The 26,183-nt window shown below is 43.0% G+C and overlaps 1 protein-coding gene across 1 annotated transcript in view; it reads right to left on the bottom strand.

Moving 5' to 3' along the window:
• The window catches only part of LOC128413775 (heparan-alpha-glucosaminide N-acetyltransferase-like), a 168,766-nt gene that overhangs the window by 35,767 nt on the left and 106,816 nt on the right, over positions 1-26,183 (bottom strand). Inside the window, exons 11-14 of the mRNA XM_053388191.1 lie at positions 19,868-19,980; positions 15,436-15,560; positions 11,158-11,284; positions 6,864-6,950 (exon numbers count right to left, since the gene is read on the bottom strand). Of these exons, the coding sequence (XP_053244166.1) occupies positions 6,864-6,950; positions 11,158-11,284; positions 15,436-15,560; positions 19,868-19,980 (452 nt within the window). The remainder of the gene's footprint in view (positions 1-6,863; positions 6,951-11,157; positions 11,285-15,435; positions 15,561-19,867; positions 19,981-26,183) is intronic.

The raw sequence follows: 26,183 nt of genomic DNA, 5'->3' as shown, positions 1-26,183 counted from the left end.
TGGATATAGAGTCACTTAAGAAAAGAGGAACTGTTTTGGTGGATGAGGCCAATGTCCATCCAGTCTGGGGGTTGGCAAACTTTTTTATGTCAAAGACCACATTGCCTCTGCCGTAATCTGTTAGGGGACATATACCAGTGGTGGGCTGAGATGAGGCCATCTGTGGGTGAGCCCCAAACCAAACCTCCACCCCCTTTGTTAAACTACACATTCTATCCATTCCTTCATTTGTGCTTCCTTCTCCCATCACCCTTCTCTATCCATTTATTAATCCTCACGTTCCACACATCTTATATTCCAATACAGCATTCTGATCAAAGTCCAAAGGAACACACCTCACAGCAGATTGGGACTCCCTGGTCACTCTGAAAGCAACCAGAAGCCCCTTGAAGTTTGCAAGCAAGGCATAAAGGCGATGACTATCACCTGTGGCTTCTCCCCAGCACCTGGTACACATTAGTAAACTGAGGTGAAAAACGAAGGCTCAGTTTCCATAACATTCCGTATAGCTATTGACAATCCTATCCTCTGTTTTCCCAGTATATCAGCTGTGTGTGAATCATTCCTGTAACAAAAAGGAAAGGCAATATAGGCTCTGAGATTTCTTGGATAACCCATGACGTGGATCCAAAGATATTTCTGCTTGTGCAATATAGCTCTACTGAATCCCCCATCCCTCTACAGCTTCCCCCAGAAGGTGCATCAACTCCCAGGAGCAGCTTTTGGGGGTGTTGAAAGGGTATGTAGGGAAGTCAGGAGTCTGGAAAATACCACTGTACAAGTGGAGTTGCACAGGAGCACCTCTGCATCCAGCCCCACTGGCGGAGGAAGAGGGCGGCAGGGCGGTCTGCCCCAGGTGCCAACTCTGAGGGGGATGACAAAAAGGCTCACCTGCTGCCCCCGGGTGTGGTGGCACTAGCCGCCGCCATTGCTAGCCACCGCCATCGCACCGCCACAGCCTCATGCAGAAGATCCCGTCACTGCTGCAGCTGCGGGCAGAGGATCCTGCCGCCACCACCACGAGTGGAGGATCCTGCCACCACAAGCGGATGATCTTGTGGTGCAGCCACGAGCGGAGGATCCCACCGCAAGTGGAGGATCGCACAAACACTGCTGCAGCGGAAGGTTGCCCCACCCCCTGGGCGGTGGATCGGCCACCCCTGGGTGCACTGCATGGCTGCCGCTCCGGGCACACATGCAGCTTACTCTGCCACTGTCCAGCCCAGTATGTTTCTCACTAGTAGAAACCTTTCCCCACAATTTATGACTTGCAGTAGGATTTGTAGAACTGAAAATCATCATTCAACTAGTTTGGGTATCAGAGGCAAAACTGATTAGATTGACTATTTTGTCCTGAGTGAATGATGTGATCCAGGCCTGGATTTGGACTGCCTTACTGTTTTTATGAAGGCAGATTTCTGCTTATTGAAGAGCACAGCATATGGGACCAAACATTGCCCTGGCTGTAGCTGATGGGAATTTTATTTTACTGTTGGTGGGAAGACAATATTACAGTCATGGCAATTGGCAAAGCTGAAGTGGCAATGAGGCTGTGTTCTGTTAATCAGCAGTTTTCACTCAACAGCTATTCAGAAGTGTGGGAAAATTCTCCTTTCCAAAACTAATTTTCCATATGCATTAATAACAACCCCAATTTTTATGCTTGAGGAGTGTGAGTGAAAGTTTCTGCCTGCTTAGTTGTCGAAAAATTATACCACCATCTAAATAATATTGGCAGAACAAATGCCACTTGACTGAAGCTGATGGGGGCATACATTTTTTTAAAAAAAAATTCCTAGAGGAACAAATTCATCCAACTTCATTATTCCTGAATATTTCCTACTGACATCAGGACAGCTTCTCTGGAAAAGAAATGGATTTGAAGGCTGCAGATTTAGCTTAAAAAATGAGATTTCATCTCTCTGGAAACAACAAGGTATCAAATTAATACTAGCGTGCTGTAGTGAACTGAAAGTTGACTTGCATGATCACAACGCTGCTGAAGCCATAAGTACTTCCCTATCAGCTAGTGAGGTTTTTAAAGAAGGTGCACGTGGGTGGCGCTGTGGCGTAAACCACAGAGCCTAGGGCTTGCCGATCGGAAGGTCAGCGGTTTGAATCCCCATGATGGGGTGAGCTCCCATTGTTCAGTCCCTGCTCCTGCCCACCTAGCAGTTCAAAAGCACATCAAAGTGCAAATAGATAAATAGGTACTGCGCCGGTGGGAAGGTAAATGGCATTTCTGTGCACTGCTCTGGTTCACCAGAAGTGGCTTAGTCATGCTGGCCACATGACCCGGAAGCTATCTGTGGACAAACGCTGGCTCCCTCGGCCTATAGAGCTAGATGAGCACGCAACCCCAGAGTCATCCGCGACTGGACCTAATGGTCAGAGGTACCTTTACCTTTACCTTTACTCCTATTCATAGAGGTCACTTGGGCCCCTGGTTGTCAAAGATGGGTCAAGGAGCATCCCCAAGCAACAGACCTGCTCCAGAGGGAGTGCAATTGGCTTATTTCCCAGACATAGGAACCACCACCACAGGGCCTCCATCTTTCCAGGATTCAAGCTCAATTTACTCAGCCTCATCCAGCCCACCATGGTACCCAGACTCCAGCCCAGGGCTTGCACAGCCTCACCTGCCTCAGATGTAATGGAGATGGTAAAGGTAAAGGGACCCCTGACCATTAGGTCCAGTCGTGACTGACTCTGGGGTTGTGGTGCTCATCTCGCTTTATTGGCCGAGGGAGCCGGCGTACAGCTTCCGGGTCATGTGGCCAGCATGACTAAGCCGCTTCTGGTGAACCAGAGCAGCACACAGAAATGCTCTTTACCTTCCTGCCAGAGTGGTACCTATTTATCTACTTGCACTCTGATGTGCTTTTGAACTGCTAGGTTGGCAGGAGCAGGGGCCGAGCAACGGGAGCTCACCCCGTCACGGGGATTCGAACTGCCGACCTTCTGATCGGCAAGTCCTAGGCTCTGTGGTTTAACCCACAGTGCCACCCGCGTCCCGTAATGGAAATGGTACCCAACTCTATATCTCCATTACATCTGAGGCAGGTGAGACTGAGGCAGGTGACCCTGCAAGTGGCAATGGAGGTACCATAGAACAGCATCGCCAATACATGAATACTGTTGGGGTGGGGGCTAGTGGAACAGAATACTAACACCAACATACAAAGCACACATCTTGCCCCTCTAATGCAGCAGGGAAGCTGTTAAGAGAGCCCTAACGCTACATCTGTGCCTGCCCACAGTCTTCTGCTGGAATAGAGAGCAAATAACTGTGTTGCACTAGTAATGATTATCACCAGGAGGTGGTCTCTGTCATTAACAGTAAGGTTTGCTGCCACAGTAGGTCAGGACATGATCACCAACTGTGCAGCTGTTTCTTTAGGAATAAGAGGATTTAAGCAGTCAAAGTGAAGCTTATTTTACCTTACTGATTCCAGCAGGAGCTAAAACATTGGAAAGAAGGCATGACGTGTAGGAGAACAAAAATAAAACACCTAAACTGGGATGTTTAATGCACATGTTTTCACCATTAACACTTTACAATGCTTTATAGAGGCCCAGCCAAAGCACAAAAAATATAAGCGTTACTATGGAATACTGCCCAGATAACTTAAACGGCTAAATAAGGGAAATGTCCCACAGAGCCACCCCACAAGCATTGGCTGACTGAGTGCTATCCATTAGAGAGTTTTCAACACATCTCACCATCTTTATCACTGAATAGGGATTGCAGAAATTTGCTGCACTACAAGATTTGCAAATATCAAGAGCACATTCTTAACAGTTCAGCCATAACAGTCAGAGAACTGAGTGCAGGCAGAATAAAAAGGGCCTAATTACCTTCAGAAAGAAGGCGAAATCAGCACAACCACCAAATGGAAAAAAATCTCACCATTATTAGGTAAAAAATATTCCTCAGGAGCACTAAATAAGCATTTGCACTGTATCAGTCATGCAGACCTAGAGACATCTATAGGGTGTGTGTTGTACAGAAGTAGGCAGATAAGGAGAAGCACGCAACCAGTTACATGTAAGGTTTCTTTCCTGAACCAGCTCTAATCAGAAATTTGGGGAGAGATCCAAGTAGCTGTTTGGAAGTGGAGGCTTGGTTACTGTCACTCTGCCCGCTCCTTCCCTGAATTATTATTATTATTTATTAAATTTGTTAGTCATTTTATCTTGCCCTGGTCAAGCCACAGTGACTTACAGCCCTGAATAGCTGATCAGCACCATAACAATGATCTGTGAGCTGCAGGCACACAACCTATTGTACACAAGCATAGCAGGATCAGGGCAAAAGCTTGCCAGGCTCAGAATGACTCCACAAAATGACTCTGCTTCAAACTCTGAAGAGCCACTGCCAGTCAGAGAAGAAATTATAAAGAGCCAAAAACAGACAAATGGTCCCACATTGTGTATGTCACTATTTTTCATTCCTGCAGATCTCATATGTACCTTTCCCTCACTTGACTCATGGAAGCTGATCAGCTTTGAAAAGCTCTTCCTTTAACAGCAATAATTGGTTAAGACCTCAATACCCGGCTGGTTTCAAAAACCACTCTCAGCAAATTACACAGCAAACATCTGCAGGGAATTCTAGCCTGCACCATGATGTCAGGCAGCAGCTGTCCTGAAGGAGGACTCCGCTGAAAGGGTCCTGAGAGCCAGTGAGGAACATTGTGGGGGAATGAGCCTCTCAGACTTGTTTGGTAATCCTCCCTCTGCCTCTCCCAGCTGACAGACCTGACACCTCATACAAGCCTGAGAATTAACTGTGCTCATAAAATTAGGAAACAAGAGTCCCATAAAGTTGTAATGAGCTTTGGGTTTCAAAATTCTACGGGTAACTATCCTCAGACCAAGGGAGCCATAAAAGATGCCTTTAAAAAGCAGCTTTTCCATGTATTTACGAAACACCCAATTTTCTTAAACATCTCACACAAAAGAGGCAGTGCTTTTTACCCGGTTTACTTCATGTTCTCATGATGTGCAGCATCTGTTAAACAAATTAATATCTTTTTTTAAAAAATGCTAAAAAGGAAACAAGATTTCTTCTCTCCTTTTTTAAAAAACAAAACAAAAAAACACCTCTCTGTTATTGATCCATTATGGTCTTATACACAAAATGGCTGGGCCTCTTTTTTCTCATAAAGTCACTTTACAGGCAATATTAAGGGACAGGAGGGTCACAAAGTGAAAAGGTCCACACAAGCTGTTTCTGATGCAACTTTGTTTCTTACACAGAGAACTCGACATATAAAATATTTCTAGAGGGACTAGTTGTGTTAGTCCATCGCAACAAAAGCAATCAAGAGTCTTGCAGCACCTTAGAGATGAACAAATTGATTGTGGCATCTGATGAAATGGACTCTGGTCCAGGAAAGCTTATGCCACCATCAATTTGTCGGTCTTTACAGTGCTGCAGGACTCTTGGTTGCTTTTGCCATATGGAAAATGTTGCCCTGCAGTGAAAAAATCCACAAGGATTATGCAGGAAAGACTCAAAAGCAGGGTGCTAAATAACTGCAGATTCCTGCCTGCAGATCTTTCTTTCAACATCAACATTTCTGGACCCAAAGAATACCATGCGGTATTCCATTGTTGAAGTTCAACACCACAAGTCTGAATCTGGCTAGTAGTATACAGATGGGGGTCTACTAGGAAATTCCATGGGAGCTGCTCTCTATTTGAGGAAAGATGGGACAGAAAAACAAAGAAACATATTTAGGGTGCATTAAAAAACACCACTCCTATAGAGGAAAAGTGTTGCCATCCTATCAGAAGGAGATAAAGAACTACAAAACTTTCAGAACACATCTGAACACATCTGAAGGTATCTGTATCAGAAAGTTTTTAATGTTTGACGTTTTTATATGTGTTGGAAGCCACCGAGAGCGGCTGGGGCAACCCAGCTAGATGGGTAGGGTATTACTACTACTACTACTACTACTACTACTACTACTACTACTACTATTATTATTTCATAACTGTCCCCCACATAAAGTTCTACTGATGTGCCTGAGGATGATCCCCTTTCAGAACCACTTTCCTACATCAGACTAATAGATAAATTCCTTTGGCCTCTGTGGTCTGGTTCTGACACAACATTGAGACAGATTTCATTCCTAGGGAATGCAATAGCGGGAACAGAGTGTACCATCATCTCTTCACTGGGGGATATGCTTTTCAAGCGTCAAGCTACATATGATGCTCAGCCAAGTAAATGTTTTTTCCCAAAGGTTTTTTTTAAAATACCCGAAGCAGCTGTGGGAAGTACATGAGTGTGGAGGGCTAGCAGGATGGTGACACTTGTTACTTTTCCCCATCTGAATTGCCTTTTGCTCCATGCGGGGAAGAGATGAGTATCCATCCAATGAGGGGGACGGACAGTTCAAGACAGGATAGTTTTAATGAGATCAAACACCCACAGGTAACAGGTTAGCAGCCCCTTCCTCTCAGCATGAACATCTGGAACAGACTGCTGCTTTTTACTGTGGCTATGAGTAAAAACTTAGGGGTCACATCCACCTGACTGCACATCCATCATGTGCAGTTTGTCTCTGATGAACAATATTGTTCCATGTACCTGCCCTTCCTCCATTGTTCCATAACCAGCTGGTGGCTTCAAATAGCTCTGCAAACTGGTCCTATTACTGTCCCTTGCCCATCACACACACCAACAAAGCTAAGGGAGGCATCCATTCTACAGTGTAGAGTGTACCTTCTCACAACCCAGCTGCCCATGGCTGCTACTGTGTGAGATGAGGAAAAGCTGGTCATGTGAATCCAAAAGAACCTTGTGTGTACAGTGCATTGACCACAGCACTTTTAACACGTCAAATTACCTGAAGTCCAAAGAAAGCCATCAGAATGGAGTTGATTGTACCCAAGATGCCTTCAGGATCAAAAGGTTGAGTGGTTTTGTACAGCTCCTAACAGGAAAGAAAACATTGCTTTGGTTACTCAAAACTCCCAGGATCTAAAACAGCAGGCAGCCTCTCAATTTACAATATTACAGGTCACAAAATAAATGTCGGCCACATAAGACAATGTGGCATACATCCAAATTGTCTCACTTCCTTAAATATGCATATCTATTCATTGAATCAAACGCAGTCATTAATGCAAGAAGTTCAGAGGCAGCCGGCTCATTTGTTCATTTATCCTGTGCCAGAAAAATGTAACTCCCTTTTTAAAATAAATTACCATTTCTATACCAAAGACATCCAAACAGAGGCAGATTTAGGGAAGCGCAACCAGTTTGGTTGCACTGGGCCTGGGCCCTGGGGGGGGGGCTGCAAGGGACACCACAACTATGATTTAAAATGGAGTATGAGAGGTGGGCGGTGGATGAATTTTGGTGTGGCACAGCGCACCCCTGAAATTTGAGACCCCAATGTTCACTGCTGATCCAAATCTTTTCTCTGAAGCGATTATACAAATACAAATGTTATATAATTGTTCGCTTCATTTCATCCCCCCTCCCCCAATTTATTTTGAAGCAATAACAAAAACAATAACATTAGGAATAAGCAGGCATCACATAAATCTGTAACACTGATAGCAGCTAATATAGCATTCTTATTAAGAACATAAAATATAAAACGCTATAGAAATTATGTGAATAATAATAATAATAATCACAGAAGCCTCAACAAGTTGCCCATAGAAATGGCAGGCTAGTTACAGATTTGAGACATGTGGTGGTTACCAGTCAGCTTTCTTCACAAGGTGTTTTTAAACTCTTGGGAGGTTTACAGCAGCTATATGGGAAGCTGACAATCTGCAGCATCCATCCATCCATAATGAGGGAACACTCTACTATTATATATTTCAACTTCATTATATATTTATTGGACACAGCAAAATTTGCCTTATGCTACTGCTGGACACTACAGATCACCAGCTCGTAGAGATGCCATGAATATTCAGAATTCAGTAAGATTTCAAACTAAGATTGTGTATCTACTTTTGCAAAAATTTTGACAATACCAGTTATGGGGTTTTTTTGGCGGGGAGAAGTGTCAACTAAAAGCATGGAATGAGGAAAAAGAGGTCCCCTCTCAAGTCTTTCCAGCTTTACTGATCTCAAATCATTGCACACATGCAAGTAACATGTATAAAAACACATGTACGCCAGAAAAGTGTGCATAAGATACATGTATTAGTGAAAATAACAGGGGGGATGCACTATATTAGGGGAAATTGCTTTGCAAAAATCTGCATATTAGGCAAAATTGCAAAGAGAGAGAAAAATTTTGCACTAAAATACTGATTGATTTTCACCAAGAGCACATCCTTGCCTGATATTGGGTCCTTGGCCAATTCTGTGGCACTGGCAGTTAAAGGATATCAGATGGGGGGCAATTTGGGGACCCACTGCTAGCCAGGATTAATAAATATTCTGAGCTAGATGGGCCACTGTTCTGATACAGGGTTGTGAAAAGTCAGCCCGCTTGGAGATTCAAGACCAACAAACTTCCCAGAGCTTCCTTTTGCTCCCTGATCCTTATATACCTAGAATTTTACTGTACTTCACTGCCTTTTAGCACTGCCTTTTAGTGCATAGCCATCTAAATCATTCCACAGAGCAATTGAGCAAAAATGTATACAGAACAAAAAATCTACAATTTTCTGACAGTAAGAACTGTCGCTTAGCTGTCCTTGAGGCAAACCTAGCCTCTCTGACTTGCCAATCCAGAGGTTAAAAAGGAACATGGAGAGAGCAGCCAATGTAGTTTGTGAGAGCTGCCAGCGTAGCATTGTCACCGGGTTAGGCTCTTAGTCCCACGCTGCCACTCAGCCTCCTTTCACTGCCTGCTTTCTTCCCACAACTGTCTTTACTTCTGTTGGTCTGCCACTCCTGTTCCTAGCATCACCGCAGCAACGGCGTGCCTTCAGCATTCCAAAAGCCAACTGCCTCATCAGAACGGCAGAGGAAGGGATGGGCTTACTGCAGCCACTTTATGGGAAAACTGGTAACTCATTAGCCTGCGCCCTGACCCTCTTAAGAAAACTAGTTGCTGTCTAGGGCCTCCAAAGTATCAGATAGAAAGCATTTTATTGCCAGTGGCAGTAGTTTTGTTTGTAGGCAAGGCACTCAATGACAGAAGATCTAAACACCACTGTGTTTGACAAGCTAGTTTGATTTCTTCTTCTTCTGACTATTCAAAAATGGCCAGCTGGTAGCCTGCTAAGCCACATACAGCCATCAAGTGGATTTTAACAGGCCTCTAACAGTCCTCCTAAATTCTAAACAAGACATAGGAAACTGTCTTATACTGAGTTAGGCTATGGGTCCATCTAGCACACCATTACTTAAATTGAATGGCAGCAGCAATCCAGGGTTCAGACAGAGGGTTCACCACCACCTGGAGATGCCGGGGATTCAATCGAGGACCTTCTGCATGCAAAGCAGATGTTCTATCACTGAAGGGGGGAAAGCAAAAAGCTCATGCACAACTTCACTTTTCAGAAAAAGATAAATGTTTGCAAGGCAGGTGCTCCACTTTTCAATGTCCCAGCTCCCTTTTGGATTTTGTATGTCACGTGCAAATGTATATAAAACGCTGGACACTGGAAGGTGCTAGATGATGCCAGCTTCTTACTATGGAGCGCAGAACTGCTGTTAAGTATGGTAAGTTGTTTCATGCAACAAAAGACACTTTTAGACACTGGGTGACTCTCTGAAGATTACAGTGGCCCTTCAAGGATACAGAAATTAGAAACGCCTGATCTATATATCCAGCAACTTGAAAATTATACAGTGGTACCACTGGCTTCAGGTTACAGACGCTTCACGTTACAGACTCCGCTAACCCAGAAATAGTAACTTGGGTTAAGAACTTTGCTTCAGGATGAGAACAGAAACCGTGCGGTGGCGGCGCAACAGCAGCAGGAGGCCCCATTAGCTAAAGTTGTACTTTCAGGTTAAGAACGGACCTCCAGAACGAATTAAGTTCTTAACCCGAGGTACCACTGAATTTAAAAGGAGATCAGTTTCTAGAGACCAGGAATTAATGCTCTGTCAAATGTTCTTAATACACAGAGGTATTAACACTTCCTGAAACATCTGGATTAGAGACAGGACAGACGGAGAGCATTTGTCCAGCTAAATTGTGGTGTTTCTTATAATATTATATGCAAAGGTAAATCCTAAAGAGCTGAGATTGCTTGTGAACTTGACTCTGAAACTCCTGACTGTCAAACCTTAACACTGCTTTCACACTAGATTTCTTTCTAGTAAGGAAAAGGAAGGTACATTTTTTCACCTCTGGTGGACGTGCCCGAAGATTAAGGCATTCTGGGAAATGATTTATAATGAACTGAAAAAGGTATTTAAATATACCTTTCCCAAGAAACCAGAGGCCTTTCTCTTGGGCATTGTCGGCCAAGGGGTGTTAAAGACAGATATAACTTTTTTATGTATGCTACAACAGCAGCTAGAATACTCATTGCAAAGTACTGGAAGACACAGGATCTACCCACGCTGGAAGAATGGCAGATGAAGGTGATGGACTACATGGGCTTGGCAGAAATGACGAGCAGAATCCGAAACCAGGGAAAAGAAGCGGCGGAAGAAGAATGGAAAAAGTTTAAGGACTATTTAAAGAAATATTACAAAATTAATGACAGTTAGAATGATGTTGGACTGAAGTAAAAGGTTACTATTAGTAATGGTTAAGACAAGGAGAATAAGGATGATTAGCTTAAATTTATAGCAAAATAAGGGAAGATTTGCTGAACAATTGATTAGAATTTGGAATACAGAAACGGGAGGCATGAGGAAGTCGAAGAAGAAAGGTTTAAGAAATTAGGACATGAAATGGTATTTGTTTCTTGTTTTGTTTCTGTCTTTTGTTTGTTTATGTATGTTTTGTTTGTATGAATATAAAAATTGTTTAATAAAAATATTATAAAAAAAAAATAGATTTCTTTCATCCTCTGGGGGTGAGGGGAAAAAATCGGTATGATAACGGTGCCACAATAAGTGTTCCTTTTGTTTGGCTGCACCTGGCTAATGTCTGACAGGAGAAGGAAGGGAATGGCTAAGCGATGTTATCATATAAAAGCCAAAGGCCAGATAAGCCCAGCACTTACAAACACTTCACCAAGCCAGCCCTGCAGATAATCAATTACCTTACATGTAGGGTAGCGATATATGTGGTCCTCTCCAAGCACCAACTTATCAATGTACCCCGCTGCACCGCCAGTACAGTTGGGGTATTTTCCATCATCTCCTATCCCCCCAGGGCCCAGGTAACCTCTGCAGAGAGAACACACAATATTAATTGCAGCTGTCAGTTTTCCAAGCACCGGAACTGATTTTATTTTTCGTCACAAGACCAGTCTGATATGACAAGAATTTGAAAACGAATTAGTGAGCTTATTTTCAACTCCTGAATAGCATTTACTACACATGCACCATTAAGTGTAATGATCCTTTTGATCTCTGAAAGCCAAAAAGCTCTGTTAATTCTGGCAATCACGGTTTTTGTTGCCTCTCTGATCTTCCCCCCAGAATGAGATATAATTTTTAAAATGCATTAGAATACGGCAATCTGAAAACATGCTTCCCTAATTGAGATGTACCATCTGCCGCAAAATATCTACAAAACACATCTCTACTAATTCAAATGTTTGATGTGCCTTTGCTTTTCCCGTCTCTGAAAACAGTGGAGGATGGTATCATGATTAGAATATAAAACCGGTTCTATTGTGTCAATATTTACTGTGTGGATTCATCCCTAACAAAGCTGCATTTTCCCACAAAACAAAATTTTAGCTTTTACTCACTGAAAGTATATACACTCAGAATGTAACCCTCAAATTTCAAATATTGCTTTCCAAGCAGAAAACAGGTATTGTTTACCTGTTGGCAGGGCTGCAACTGCACAATATAGCTGTGGGTGGCAATAGAGGTATAATAGCATTTTTAAAGACAAACTAAAATTCACATGGTAGTGAGCAGACATTTGTGTTTATCTCTGGGTTTGCCATATTTTGAAGAGCAAAAAAGAGGAGACATTTGCCAACTTCTACTTTTAACTATGGGTCGTGATGACGACTTTGCCCATGATAAAGAGGATGTGTCCTGGAAGCAGAGGACATATGGCAACCCTAATGTGAACCCATCCTCTAGCTGGTTATTATGCAAGAAATGGTTAAGAAAAATGTGTTGCTGGGCATTGGGGAAGCCTAGTCTGCTGCTTGTAACGCTCTTAAAATGGAATATGGGAGATTTTATGCTCACTTAACTAAATTAGATCCTGCCTGTGGCAAAACGATCTTGGGTTGCAGTAAGGAATACTAGAGCAAAAGAGGCAATGGTTACTCATCCTTAGCAAACTGCAAACCAGCAGTTACTCAAATCTGTCTCCAGCATTTCTTGGGAAATGCAGAACCTTGCCTTGTGAGGCACACAGTAGCCTTAGCAAAAATTGTAGTTCGTATGTTTGCAAATTCTGCATGTTGTGTCTAAACTGCAGGTGCATTTCATAAAGTCGTCAGGAGGATGAGCCACTCCTCAAGGCTCGCTCCAAAAAACCACTAATGTGGTTCACCAACACTTATGAGAATGAACACCCTCCCTAGAATCCTACAAACTTAACAAATCAACTTAATTCCATTTGCCTATGACTGGCGCTATAGAAACTTAATCTGAAAACATGGAGCTAGTTTTTCACACATCTCCCCAGCTGCAGTTTCTGCACAGCTTCTAAGAGCGTGTAGAATGCATATTCCATCACTCACTTTATGCTAAGCTGATTCCACTAATACAACTGCACATATGTGCATGAAATTGGTACCAGATTGTCAGTGCTTAGAGTGGAAAACATAGTTCTGGGTATTGAAAATACATTCAGCTAGGCTTCTCCTAATTTAACTTTTTAAAAGGTGGCAGGAACACCATTTCAACAAATGATGCAAAATGAAGAATGGGTCAGGATCATAGCCTTAAATGAAGAATGGGTCACAGCCAACGTGGCCATGTTAAACCTGGCTTCCACCTCTGTGCATGAAAGCATGCATTTCTTCTTAAATAGTTCGGGGTCGTGGTCCAATGTTCATTGAGAAAAAGAGTGTTTTATTCCTCGAGAAGTTGATGTGTGTGATTTATGGCCACATATTAGCTTCCACGGAGTGAAAGAGATTAAAGAATCACACTCTGTCATGAGCAATCTGAAATGGAGGAACAAGCTGCATCCATCTTTTTACACTTTCAAGAACACTTCTTTCTATCTATTGTATTTCTGTGGCATATCATTTCCTCCCAATCAACTGAAATCAAGGTGTCACAAGTCCCTTTTATTGCACTTCGGGTGCATCAGAAGAACCTGAACGCTAACTTCCTGTTGCAAGCAATTTTGCAAAAATTCTCTCTACCATTAATAGACAACAAATCACCACCAGCTTTAAATCAATTCTGCAGCAGAAGTATGGTGTGTACAATGAAATGTATAAACAAATAACTATTGACTTTCTCTGTATCTCATATTAAAAATCTTTGCTAACTTGCAGGTGCAAGCAGTAGAGAAACTCTACAAAGTTTACCCAGTTGAAGAAGAAAAGTTTCGAAGAATCTAGCTTCAAAATACTTCATTTTCTAATGGGGTAACTAATGGGGTTGAGTAGAGAAAGATGAACTTTATCATTCCATTGACTTGTGTGGTACTAAGAAATAGGGAAACAACCCAAAGCTCCTTCAACCTCCCCTTAGTGCAAGACTTGTAAGATTCCGGTGCAAAATCTAGGTTACTGTCATAGTACCAGTAATGGGGTAGGGGACGTTATTGTTTCCCATAAATAACTCTTCCTACACAGTTTTTTTGTCTCTCTTCACATGCCACGAAAGAGAAGATTGGCTTCTTTTTCACTTCTGTTGTTTTAAGATAAAGCAACATTTATCTGCAAGGGGAAAAAATTATTCTGCTTCGTTTTAAGTAACGGGAGGGGGAATTGTTAAGAGGTAGCAATATAGCTTTGCCTTATTCACTAAGACATGCAAATGATCCCATACTAAAACACAAACTGATACATCTATTTCACACAGCTCTTCTGCAATCCCTTGCATGCACCTCAAGCTGTGTCTGCTGATGGCTAGATCATTATTTTAAATGATAAAACAGCAGGACACATAGCATATGACAGCCTTGCCTTGCCAGTGCCTTTTTGAAGGATGCATGTCCTGGGGTACATGAAAGAGCTTGAGAAACACAGCCAAAAACACCCAACAGCGTATATTACTAGGTATGTATCAGTCACAGCAAGCCAGCCCTGTTCCCTCTTCTACAATTCCCAAAGAACAGGGTTTTAAGGGGGCTAAATTCACTCATTTCCAAAATTGGGATTTGAAATTTAACACCACCGACACTGCCCTTCAATTTTCTGTCCAAAGAAATGAGAAATGACAGCACAACCCTAAGGACAGGGAGAGGTGAGATTCTGCCTTGAATCTGGGACAGACGAGCTCTCAAATGTTTTTTAACTGGACTTGGGGAAAGGGCTCGGTGTAGTAGGGAATAATACACTTGGGCATTAAAAATGACTGCCTGGCAGGTGTCACTTAGAATGGGAGTGGAGGGTTCTTTAGGATCCAATTATTTCCAACACAGATTGTAAATGGAAGCAAGTCTAATGCATAGGTATGTTTCTACCAGGTCTGGCTGTCTGAACTCAAGTAGATATTGACCGAACAATCAAGCTGGAAAGCAAATGGGCTTGGAAAGAGGAACATGGATAGTCAGGGGGCGGACACTCAGGGAGCAGTTTGCACTAAATCTGAGCAGCCCACTCAGAATTAAAAGCTTTTGAGCCCCAGTTGCAACTCCATTGGCCCCCTTCTGTCACCTGACCAGTGGTCAGGGCTTGCTAACCAGGTGATATTTTCTCAATTGGAGATAATAACTGGAATATATTTCCTTAACGAAAAATCTACCTGACAAGTGGTGTTTGTGTGTGGCAGAAAATACAGCAGTTGCCATTTAAACTGAGACAGACGGAAAGATGGGAGTTTTTTGGCTGGCATTGGCAGAAGTAGGATGCAAATGTCACACTTTGGGATTCGGGATTGGCACTTGCTGCCCGCTCTCTGAATCTGCTTGTTTTCAATAAGCTATAATTGTGTGCTTGCAAATTAACAGATGTTACAAAGATACTATGAGCCTCCAGTGCTTTCTCTCTCACTGCAAAGAAAAAGATCCTGTTGCGGGGGGGAGAGTACACAGAGAATATTCTTTCACTTGGAAAATGGGTAAAACTATTGGCCTCTTTTTGGAGTTATGTACCCTTCATACAATAGGTTGTTTAGGAAATGACCTTTCATGATAGTGAATAAGACCTTTACAAATACACTTATAGAATGCCCTTTTTTCCATTATGAAAATTCTACTCTACTGTGCATTCAGACTTGCTTACCTGGGGCATCCAGGGACAGGTAGCAGGAATGTGAGGCACAGCCAAAGGGTCTCCAGGATCACCATGATTACCCACTCCGGCCAGTAGAGAACAATATCCCTTAGTGGAGCCCACCAATTATCAAACTTCAAAGAGAAGGAAATTCACATGATCAGAGATGCGGTCAAGAAAATAAATATGGCCACTTCCAGAAGAATGTGTTGACACACATTCGTCTGGAAGTGGCCATATTTATTTAACCACTCTTTAACCCCCAAAAGTTTTCTTCCCCCACCTTCATACACATCAATAGGAAATAGCTCTCTTAACTACATGAAAGTGAAAGCAGCAATTAGAATGTTAGCCACTTCCTGTCTCCGTCACTTGATTCACATGCAAAAAACCCTGAAGACAATCCATCAAATCAAATCCTAGGCATACCTACGGAGGGAAGGTGAGTGAGCATGCTGAGTGCTCATAAAAAGCCATAAGGTCATATTTATCATGCAGTTGCCCAGCTACTAGGTCAGTGATTTTACATGTGTTCAGGCTGTGTGCAATATGCCTTCAAAAAAAAGAGAGAACTTTATTCATCTCATCTCCCATGTGCTAACCAGGGGAAAGTTTGTTGTGCAGACAATAGACAATGCAATCTCCTATGCTCTGAGTATGTGTCATGGACTGGCTGGATGCAGATGAGTGGTGGGAAGCACCAGCAGGAGAACCCCCAGAGGAATTCCCAGAGGATGAAGGCTCAGAGCCAAGGGAGTGATGGGGGACATGATGGTGAGTGGTCAGAGGGAGAAGAGGGAGTAGACCGGGAGGAGGAGGTGTTGGAAGATGAAGAGGCAACGGGGTTGAATGAGCAGGACGAGGCTGTGGCAGAGAGCAGCTCAAAAGCAGAAGCAGAGGTGGGCCAAGAAGCAGAGTGGAGGCGGGCTGCTGAAGAAGCCAGAGAGTCTCCCTCTCCTGCTGTGACGAGCTCCCTTGCCCACAGGTCTCCCAGAGCACAGAGAGGAATGAAGAGGGCAAAGCAATGAGAAACAATACAAAGGTGCCTTAGGCTGATAGGGAAGGAACCAGGGGAGGAGTCTTAGAGAGTGGTGGGAAGTTGGGGACCTTCATTCCTCACAGCTGCCTCACAGAGGCAAGAAAGACCTATTGGGAAGAGTTGCTGGGATCACTAGGCCTGCACTGTTTTGGTTTCTTTGAATAAAGAGTTGACTTTACTGACACCAGGTGTTTTATAGCTACCTACTCCTGACTCCTGGGACGAGGGTGGCGCTGTGGGTGAAACCACAGAGCCTAGGGCTTGCCGATCAGAAGGCCAGCGATTCGAATCCCCGCGACGGGGTGAGCTCCCGTTGCTCGGTCCCAGCTCCTGCCAACCTAGCAGTTCTAAAACACGCTGTGCAAGTAGATAAATAGGTACCACTCTGGCGGGAAGGTAAACGGCGTTTCCGTGCACTGCTCTGGTTCGCCAGAAGCAACTTAGTCATGCTGGCCACATGACCCGGAAGCTGTACGCCGGCTACCTCAGCCAATAAAGCGAGATGAGCGCCGCAACCCCAGAGTCGGCCACGACTGGACCTAATGGTCAGGGGTCCCTTTACCTTTACCTTTTACTCCTGACAATATAGCCCTGAGGATGGTGGGTACAGATGGGGGGGGGATTTAGTTCAGTCTGCATTTAAAGGTAACTGGCATTTTCTAAGAAGAAGATGCAAACCAAAACATACTTGCACTTTTTCCAAGTTATGCAATACAGTTCTCTAGCCAACTAATGGTTCAATTCATTTTTTATGCCATCCTTTGTCACTGGATCTTTATTACCTGAGTATTTTATGCTTGGTGTGGTCACCCAAATTCATTCCTGACACAGGAATTGGGAAACATAAATTGGGAAAGGGTTTAGCTACGCATGCATATATGTATGTATATATGTGTGTGTGTGCAGGAGAACTGCTAGGACTACTGAAGTGTTGCTTTGATGCTCACTTCCAAGGAGCCCTTTCCCCTGCTAAATGCTGAGAGATGTCTGGTCTGTGCATGAAATGGGACTGGAAGGCATCTTTTCGAACATGAATGTGCAAGAGAACAGCCATCTTTAAATGTGTGCCTTTGGTGTCAGGTTACAAAGGTGGCTCTCGTGCAAGCGTCTGATCCAAGAAGCATCAAATAAAACAGGAAGGATAAAATCTGCCCCACATTAATGCACACATCATTTTAATTTGCCACCACACCCATTGCCGTCTCTAATGCAAACATATATGTAGGCAGTTATTAAAAGACAGTTATCCAGCAGCTTGTAAAAGCTTTATTGAGTGACTGCAGCCTGTTGTGTAATTACATACTTAGCTCATCAGCGAAGTATTTATCATTATTAGCTGATCATTATCACTAGGAGAAGACACTAGAGTCTGGTCTATAAATACGCATTTAAACCAAATTTAAAACAGGATCGTCCAAGTCAGAGATAAAAGGAAATGGAGGGAGGGAGGGAGGAATGAGGTCACTCAGTTCACTTGCTTGCCAATGAAGAAATATTATTTGTAACATTCCCTCTAATTTATGTCTTGATCTTCTCAGACTGGAAGCCAATGGAAGCATCCCCATTTTTCAGAGGGTGAAGACAGAAACAAAACACTCATCACAAATGGCCCTGCATCCCCAGTGCAATTCCAGATTTCTGATTTGCCTTACATACACATAAGCACAATCCCAGAAAGTTAAACACTGGTTTAGCTCCTCCCCTCAGTCTCCGGGCAAGCTATCCATTTTAAATATATATATTTAAAATCGAATGCATGTCATATGTTCATTATTCACCTTTATTGAACGGGATTTGCATAAACAGCTATTGGATTGGGCTGTGTGAGTTGGTGATGGAGAAGGTGCTAGCCAATACATTCCTTCCATTTTCTCCTAGTAATTCTTCACACTGAATTGCATTGAAAATATGCAGAGCTCATCCCAGGAAAGAAAATGTCTGTTTCTACTGAACATAGTGAGGGTGCTTTCAAAGTGGCCTCACTCATCTTAACATGTTACTTCTGTCTTCAACCTGTGAAACCCAAACATGTACACAAGAAAACCTTGATTGTGGAATGCTCCCCCCAGAGAAGCTCACCTGGTGCCATCACTACATGCCTACAGGTGCCAAGCAGAAGTATTTCTCTTTATCCAGGCCTATGGCTATTAAGTAATCTATGGCATGTGAAAGTGTGGGGGAGTGGAATGTCACTATGATGATTATTTTACTATTGGGCTGTCTGTCATTATGTTTTTTAGTATGTTGTTATCACTGATGTTCTATAATGTGTTTTTAATGTTGTACACCACCCTAGAATCTTCTGGTAAAGGGTGGTATATGCAGTGGCAAAAGCTGCATGCTCTGCTACCGGGGACGGAGAGCAGGTGGGGGCGTGACTGGTGCATGCATCCCGGTGGTGTGGCACACTGCCCGTGGGGGGCGGTGCACATCCGGGGGCGTGGCATGCCACCCGTGAGGGCATGGTCACATTCTGGGGGGGGGGTGCCCAGCGTGCGGGGGGTGCGCAGCACGTGTCCAGGGGAGACCATCGTGATGGCACCCTACTGGAATAGTGATGCCGGGGTGGTCCTCTCCCTCTGCACTCCCATTCCTCCGCCAGTGGGTATATGAATTGAATAAATAATAATAACAATAATATACTTGCATTATAGTGTTGTTGGGATTAATGTGAAGTCTCTCTCTTTCAACATTTCTCAGAATTACACCTTTAATGTTCCTCTGCTACCAAATTTGTTGATGCATTAGCCATTTGCTTTTGATGCAGTGGATAGGTGCATATTAATTAGATAAGTATTTAATTTGAAAACCTACTAAATACCAGGCTCTTATAAGGGGCAAGGAACCCAACAGTAGCCAAGGCCTGGTGTCTTACTTACTGTGCTACCAGTGTACTGCCTCTGCTGAAAACGTGACTGACTCAATGCAAGAGCATCACCAAGGCTGCAGTAATTATCTGCTGACCCCCTCACATTTAATAATAATAATAATAATAATAATAATAATAATAATAATAATAGTAATAGTAATAATAATAATATCATCCTGTTTTTAAGCTATTGTGAGAATGGTATTTATTTTACTTTTAAAACTTGTGTGGAGATTCAGTTTGTGAAACCTTTGAGCATAATATACCTCACTACGAAAGGAGAGTAAGAAAGGGCACTGGTTACAGTGTAGCCAAGGTAAAGGGACAATTGAGATTATTTCTGATTGAAATTTAGTGGTGCCAGAGAGTGAGATTATAGATAAGAAAGTCAGCAGTCTGGAAACTGGTAAAATATAAGACATCAATAATATGAGGCTAGCTGGATGCCACACACATACTACCAAATGGATCTGTTGGGGTCTCAAAAGTGAGCAAGGGTATGTTTTTCCAAGGTCAGTCCCATTGCATCTCACCTGATATCTGCCAAGGTCTTTTAAGCAAAAGAAGGTCTCCATCAAAGCCAAAATGAAGTAAGTAAATCCAAGACGCTGCAGAACACCTGGAATCCTTGCCCAGCTCCATGACACTGTAGGTACAAAGCTGAATGTTACATATAAGACCTAATTTGAGAAAAAAAATTCCAGTACATGATCTGCAATCATGCATGTTACATATTTTTATATTTGGCCCAAAATTACTGAGTAATCAGATGCATCAAGGATTTGGTTCCAATACCAAGAAACTCATGGGCTAAGGCTTGGAATCCAGTGATTGTGTGCATTCAGGTCCCAGAAGCCTCTTCAGGCATAGTAAGGAATACATGGGTGCAAGAATAGCCTTTGCAGTTGACAGGCAGTATGAGACTTCTAGATGTGCCATCCTGGTGCCCTCCAGATGTTTTGGACTACAACTCGCATCAGTCCCAGCCAGCACAGTCATAGAATCATAGAACTGTAGGGTTGGACAATTTTGTATACAGAATGCCCTGTATATAGAATTGCATACAGAATGCCCTGGGTCCAATCCCTGGCACTTCAGGTAGGCCTGGAGAAGACACTTTTCTGAAACCCGGGAGAGCCACTGCCAGTCAGCCAAGAGCAGCAGAACCCCTGGATTGCAGCAAGGGTCATCTAGTCCAACCCCCTGCAATGCAGGAATCTTTTGCCCAACGTGGGCTCGAACCCACGACCCTGATATTAAGAGTCTCATGCTCCACCAACTGAGCTATCGTGTTGACTGAGGCTAGTGGGAGTGGCATTTTAAAATTTCCAGAGGGCACTAGGATGGTGAAGGCTATTCTAGATTCACCATAGATCTTAGGAGCTGGCCTTTTGCCTTTGATTGGCCAACTCATTGAAGTAGCACTTTGAGGCTATTGAGCCTATTGCACATCAGGCTTCAACTCAACTCCCCAGTGTCACCTCCAGCCAAGAGCAGCAGAACCCCTGGATTGCAAAAAACCAAACGCTTTCAGGTCTGGAATTGGGTATAGCTGTTCACATCAACAGCCTCACTCTGACAATGTGCTCAATGAACTACAGAACAGTTGGAGAAAGTTCCTCTATGCAACCTTCATTGCGCCCTGTGCGCATCAATGTCTTTGCCTCCCTGTCAGCCCACCACTATCGAAAGATGAAAGTTAGCTAGTCTCCTTAGAGGTGCCCAGACATTTTGACAATTTCTGACAATTTCAGATATGTCTCAACTTTCTCCCAATCAAGCTGTCTCTTCTCTATTCTAAAATACTGTCCTTTCCACAAAGCCACCCAGCAACTTAAAGTGCTTACATTTACAATAGTGAATCTGAGGATTAATCAGCAGGTTTCATACTTTTAAAGCTCTGGGCTCCATCCAGCTTGTGCTGTCCACTTAAAGGGGAAGTATTCCCACCAGTCCATTACTGCCATTTATTCTTAATGTACTGCTCTTTTGTTGTGCAAGCACAAAGGGGACAAAGACAGAAGAGGAGGCTGCTGAAGAGTGCTTGGCTTTCTCATTTGCTCTCATGGAGGCGGAACTTGGCCATTCCGAACAAAAGGACAAGGAACTAAAGTCAAATTTTATGGGAATGTCATTTGTCTAAGGCGATCATTTTGTTTTATGTTCTCCATTTCAAGCTGTAGGATATTTTGGAGTAGGGGGCAGTATTTTACAGTCCATTTTCCTTGTAGTGAGTAAGCACTGGAGACTTATCTGATTATTTACATCAGGGGTTGCCAATGTGGTGACTTCCATATGTTGCTGGACTGCGGCACCCATCATCACTCAACACTAGCCGGGATGATGGGGCTGGCTGGGGATGATGGGAACTATAGTCTAACAACTTCTGGAGGGCTTTACATTGGCTGCCCCCAATGGGGCTGGAAAAAAAATCTCTGAGCCTGAAACTCTGGAGAGATACTGCCACTCAGGATAGACCATATTGGGACAGACCAATAGGCTAGCTCACTATAAGATACTAGCAAATCTTGGCATTCTGTAAATTTAGCGAACTATTGCTAGCAGCTCCTCTTAGCCCTGCAGCTAAGCCTTACTCAATTGTGAAAAGATAACAGAGTCTGCACAGTCCTGACATTTTGTCCTGGATGTAGCTTGGCTTGCTAGTGCTGGAATGAGGAGCTTTATAATTTTGACCTTTTGATATGAAGGTGTTCCTCCTTCAAAGGCTACTAGCTATGACACGACTATTGATGGCTGCTAGCCACAGTGACTATGCTTTGCTGCCACAGTTGGAGGTAGCAACAGTTCTGAATGCCAGTTGCTGGAAAGCACAGAAGAGGGAGGGCTCTTGTGCTCCCATCCTGCTTGCTGGTTTCCCACAGCCTTCTAGTTGGCCACTGTGAGAACAGGATGCTGAACCAGATGGGCCATCGGCCTGATCCAGCAAGTTTTTCTCGTGTTCTTATGTTCATGCAATGCCAGCTAGGTTGCAGACATACCATTCTTTTTCTAACTTTTATGCTCTCACAGGTATTTGTGTGGAATCATTTCAGAGAGGACTGAAATTGCACTCTTCATATATATATATATATATATATATATATATATATATATATATATATATATATATGAAATCGCTGTGTTGCTAAATATATAATCCTGTCTTGCCTTTCAAACACACAAATGTTGGCATGAATGGGGGTGGGCAACCAAAGACCCTTTGACTAATGGGATGAGTGTAAAAAATGCTAGAATTGAAACATTGCTGAGAAAGTCCATTCTGATTCAGATAAATGGAAAAGTGTGGTATAATATTACCCATTTTCCATCACATTACGAAAAAATGTTAGATTGTACTAGGGTGTGATTGGGTTAGTATTAGGTTTTTTGATCATATGATACATGGTAGAAACCCTTCACATTACTCTTGGGAAACTACAAAGCCAGCTGGCAGATACTGAAAACTCAAGTCACAACGTATCATTTAGCTCATTTTCAATCACATTTAGTTATTTATTAAATTATTATATTATTGTATTTTCAGAATCCTAAAATAGTCAGATATGATAAAATTTGCATCATGCCAATCAGCCAGGCATAGACTAAGGTACTGGTATTAAATATAATCTTTTATTACATTTCCTCTCTTCATTCCATATTTGAATATGAGACACAATCAGCCATATGAATTGGTTCAATTATTTCCAAGATTTCTTTTGGCGTCTCGGTACAAAACACATCTGAGCACAAAAGCCAATGAAAACGGGAGGTAGTGGATCAGGAAGATAATAAAATATAATCTGGAGGCTTAAAATTCATAATTCTAGATCTGTAGGGCTCAGATGCAAAGCTTTCCAAAAGAGAAACTTCCTACACTTAAGATTATTTTCCTGTTGCTCACACTTAAAATTCTGAATTTGGCTCAGGTGAAGGCAAATTATGCTACTGCAGGGGTTACTGCCTTGTTGTCTAGCATAAATAGCAATATCTGGAACATATAATAAAGCTTATCCTGCAAATTCTTAACTGTTAAATGTTTTTCTTTACTAATGTTTTCGCTGCTTTCAAATTATTTTAAGTACTATAGCATACCCTCCAACATTCCTCAGATGAAAATAGGGACATTTCTCACTCACCTCCAACTGGCCTTCATCAACTGCCCCCCCCCCATTTTTTGGTCATTGTCCCCCACAGAGCCTTTTCTGTCAGAAGAAGGGGCAAGATTAGACGCAGGTGCACAAAGCTTTTTTTAAATAATAATAATAAATCAAGACTCCTTGCGCTGCGCTCCATTTCCTCTTTCTTCCCACCTGGGGCAGCCCTGCCCTCTGCCTGCACCTCACAGCCACCGTATCACGCGGAGCTGGGCCTCGGTCGCAGCAGCCTTTTCTCCTTGCCTGCTCCCCAGCAATTGCTGCAAACTGCCCAAGGGAGAAGGCTAGTTAGTGGTGGCCACAGAGAGGCAATGGGATACGCCCTAGCAGATGCCACTGCCATCACCACCGTTTCTTGGGACAAGGGCCAGCTCATCCTCCTCCTCGACCTCAGCAGTGGCAGCAGTGGCAGGGGAAATAGGGAAGTTCCAGGATCAAATCAGAAGCCAGGACAGCTTTCATAATTCCAGGACTGTGACTGAACAATAGGGGCACTTGGAGGATATGCTATACAATCCATTATACCTTTGAAGTAAGTCACAATGACATGAATTTTACAGGTAAGAAACTGAGATGTGGATACATCAAACCCTAGGCCCTATTCAGATGGAATAAGGCCTAGGGTCTGATGGAGGCAATTCCACACCCTGTTTCCTTGGCAACACAAATCATAAGGCAAGGTATTCATCCAAACACCCTTTTAAATGCTGTCTCAAACCCATTAGTGTCCTCTGCTAAAACTGCAAGCAGACAAAACTTTCCCAGGCCCAAGTATCTTTCTCAAACACTGAATTCATTGTTAGCTAAATTCTTTTTAACACTGGAACCTGCTGGTATGCCCAAATACTTTTACATTTCAGAAATGCAGTCCATTTATACTCTACTTAAGGTGATGTTCAACGTTGTTTGTTCTGCCAGAAATTATTCACGTCCCTTTCCTAATCTTATTCACTAGACTAAAGCTTCTTTTAGGTTTAGGACTGTCAGCTGTTGATAATCTTATTGAAGTAGGGTGCTTTTTAGAGCAATGAGAGTGACTTTCTTTATAGTCTTCTGCACACCTTTGGGAAACATAGTCCTCTAAACACAGTAGTACTTCTAAGCAAACAGGCCTGAGATTGCTCTGTAAATCCTGTAAAAGGAACGCAAGGATGATGATGATGATGATGATGATGATGATGATGAAGCAGGAGGAGTGTTAGCATTGCTATGGATGAAATGTCTATGCTAGAAGCTGAAGGAAGATACATTTAATTGAATCTTTTGAGTTGGATTGGGGGTTTTAGGACAGCCATTGTCTCTTACATCCTGCCCTGCTATAGCACAGAGGCGCACTCCTCCCAAGACAGATGGATGCCAACACTCTGAAGAAACCTATCTGAATACCACCCACCCACAGTGCCGTCCTCTACAGAGGAAACCATACATCTATCCTGGTTCCAGCTTCAGAATCCTTAATAACTTTATTAAGGTTTCCATTATTAAGCTCTTCCTTTAAAGAAAGCAGAAACTCGTGGTTAGGAAGAAATATGTGTGACCCCAACTGCACTGCACTGTGGATTTAAAAGGGCAACTGTCAAGAACATAATGCATTTCGGGGGTGGAGATCGGGATTTGAAAGCCGACACCACAATGGCTCCATAAGTACTCAGTACTTGGAACTGGCTATCCTGCAGTACTGAAGTGCAGAGATTTGCAAAAAAAATAAAAATAAAAAAGTCACAAACATATCTAATCTAAGTGCCAAGTTCTTAGTTCCTTCTCATTTCCCTCCCTTCCCTTGGGCTGCATAAAAAGAGCTGTCTTTGGTTTCTGCTGGAAAATGGATGCTGCATGTAACAGCCAAAAGAGAGGGGGGGGAAGGAGGGAGGGAGGAGAAAGCATTCTGATAAATAAATGATCCACACAGGGTGTTATGCCACCATGACTGTTGCTGCCTTTCCCAAATACTTCCAGTGCTTACAGGATTTGCCATTGGGGGCAGCAGAAATGAGACACCTCCGGTCTGGTAATTGTTGTTTCTAAAAGTCTCCAGATCATATTATTGTCACTAAAAGTACCTCTCTGTTTTGCCAAACTAAATTAGCAAGCCATTTTTGCTGAAAGCAGAAAAGTGTTAACAGTTGACATGCCCAGCACCAGCTGCTGGGACTTTAATAGGCAATAACTAGATATGTTCTGCTGGTGAATGCAAAGTTGTAATTTGCTGTTGCAGACTGTTGTGTATTTAGCAAAACAAGCAAATAAAACTATAGCAACTATTACTCAAAAGACCAAAAAATTAAAAATAAATCAACAGGGACTTCTTTTTAGAACGCATAGTAGGGTCCCCCACTCAATAAATGGTTTTAACCATTCGTTATTTTTAAAGCCTAGATCTTCTATCTGCAGATGGAGATAATAATGCACCATTGGGGGAAATAATAGTCCTATTCATGAATTCAAAAGGCCACATGGAGGCTCTTCGCTTTCCCCTTCCGAGCAGGACGATCTGAAGTGGGTTGCAAACATGTTACAAGTCCCCTTGCTATCAGGAACTCGGTCATATGTGCTCACGAGGCCCCAGAGACCTTCTCTCTAAACACAAGAAGATTGGGGAGGGAGCAAGCATCATAGAATTGTAGAGGTCATTTAGTCCACCCCCCCCCGAAATGCAGGAATCTCAACTAAATCATCAATGACCATCCAACCTCTG

Source organism: Podarcis raffonei, chromosome 5 (assembly GCF_027172205.1).
Source record: "Podarcis raffonei isolate rPodRaf1 chromosome 5, rPodRaf1.pri, whole genome shotgun sequence".
In the NCBI taxonomy this organism is placed as follows: Eukaryota; Metazoa; Chordata; class Lepidosauria; order Squamata; family Lacertidae; genus Podarcis; species Podarcis raffonei.
Note: the sequence above shows the minus strand (reverse complement) of the source record. Positions and strands in the feature narration are given on the sequence as shown.